The sequence below is a fragment of the Teleopsis dalmanni genome, chromosome 1 (assembly GCF_002237135.1).
Source record: "Teleopsis dalmanni isolate 2A chromosome 1, ASM223713v2, whole genome shotgun sequence".
Classification (NCBI taxonomy): Eukaryota; Metazoa; Arthropoda; class Insecta; order Diptera; family Diopsidae; genus Teleopsis; species Teleopsis dalmanni.
In genome coordinates this window covers 158,018,015-158,019,892 of record NC_051846.1, presented here as the reverse complement: position 1 = coordinate 158,019,892, position 1,878 = coordinate 158,018,015, and the positions used below count along the sequence as shown (strand labels likewise).

General features: G+C 28.3%; 1 protein-coding gene across 1 annotated transcript; it reads left to right on the top strand.

The window, feature by feature from the left end:
- The first annotated feature begins 657 nt into the window (after nt 1–657).
- Nucleotides 658–1,422, top strand: LOC119668729. Its single transcript, XM_038078337.1, has 2 exons — nt 658–771; nt 957–1,422. The coding sequence occupies exon 2, from the start codon at nt 962–964 to the stop codon at nt 1,379–1,381; it is 420 nt and encodes a 139-aa protein (XP_037934265.1). The 5' UTR covers nt 658–771; nt 957–961; the 3' UTR covers nt 1,382–1,422.
- Nucleotides 1,423–1,878: the final 456 nt, after the last annotated feature.

Genomic DNA, 1,878 nt, shown 5'->3' with positions numbered 1-1,878 from the left:
AAAAGTTTATACGAGGGTGGTTTGATAAGTCAGTTACTCCAAATGCAACAGTGCTGCCGTCAGCTATAATCTAATAGTGGCCAAAGTTTTAATTTTGAGCAAGCTACGTTGTTCAGTTGGTGTTTATCAAACCACCCTCGTAATACATTTTAATATATATAAAATGATACTTTACTATTCTTATAAATTTAATAATACATATTTTCTTTATCTAATAGTAATAGGAGTAATAATAGTAATAGGAAATAACACAAATTCCAATAGGTAAGGGGAATATTTTATTCTATTTATGTATTCTATGTATTCTATTTAGAAGTATTCTACTTAGAATATTACTCTTACCTATTGGAATTTGGATTATTTTCCTGCAGGAGCATTTTCTCATTTTAGCATGAGTCAAAATGTTTGCTTTGAGTAATATGATTAATAATATTATTAAAAGTAATGTGCTTAAAATTTTTCAATTTTTATAAAAAAATTTATTATTTCAGCAATATATTTAAATTTGATCAAAATTGACACAGAACTTTTAATATTTAAACCCATTTAACAATCCTGTTTCCTCTCCAATAGCTCAAGCTAACAATAATTGTCATCTTTGACAATAATTGTCAGCTTGATGCACATTGCTTTGACTCAGTCGAGAAAGTAGAGCAAGGCAAGAAACGGGTGAGGACAGGTCGCTCCTTGTTTTATTTCAAAAGGAATTTAAATTTAAAAATTTTAAAAAATAATAATTAGATTTATACTAATAACCAATAATTCAGAAAGGTAAGTTCATTTAATTCATTGTTCATGGCTATTCCAAAACAATATCGCAAATTTGATTGTTTTTATTTAAGAAATAATTTATTGCGTGTGTTTGACTTCATGGGAAACAATTTTTACTTTTTTTTTGTTCAAAAGTTCTTAATTCATGGAATTCATTTTATTTATTTATTTTTTTTTGTTTTTAGCTAAAATGATAAATACAGACTCTGAAGACGCTACAAAAAAATGCCCCACAACAAACCAAGCTCTCTATGAGCTGCCTGACAACATTAATTACCAACTATCACCAATCACGAGCATGGCAGAGCGAAGGGCTTTAAAGTCAAAATTTGATCGTATTTATGAAAGATATAATAATTTATTGCAAGAAATCACATCTGCAAACTTACGTTTCAGACAACTATGTGATCAACTTGATTACACACCTAAAAATACTGGAGCTTATGAAAAACTCAAGAAAGATGTCGAAATTGAATATTGTAAGCTGACAAATGACAAGGCACTTCAAGATAAAATGACTTATTTTAAATTCTTACACAATGAATTAACGGAGATCAAAGAAGTGGTCATTAATTACGATAACAAAGTTTTGGCCAACTTGAAGTTGTAAACGACAGTAAACTAAACTCAACATTTTAAATTTAATAATTGCTATAAATTTAATTACTGTTATAATTATTTAATAATTACTTTAATTAACGTTAATTACTGATAATAGTTATATATTGTATTATAGAATAATTACTATATATACGATGAAGAAACAAGGAATAGATAAACACTCAAGACAAAACACATAATTAGAACTCGGTTTTTATTTTACGGTGAAACACTGCTTTCAATGTTTTCTATACAGATGAAATATGTACATTATTATTTAATTGAATCATTCGTCCACAAAGAGGGATCCTATTTGTGGTTTATAGTCTAACGGCACCAAGTGACGCCACAACGTTCATTATCCAATTTTTATATCGAAGTTACAGATATCTTTTACTACGTTTTCTATTAAGCAACACCGACTTAATATCTTTCTAGCCACAACATTTTCTGAAACTTTTTATCATCTTCAACACGCATTCTTCGACCTTACCATTACCGGTAGAT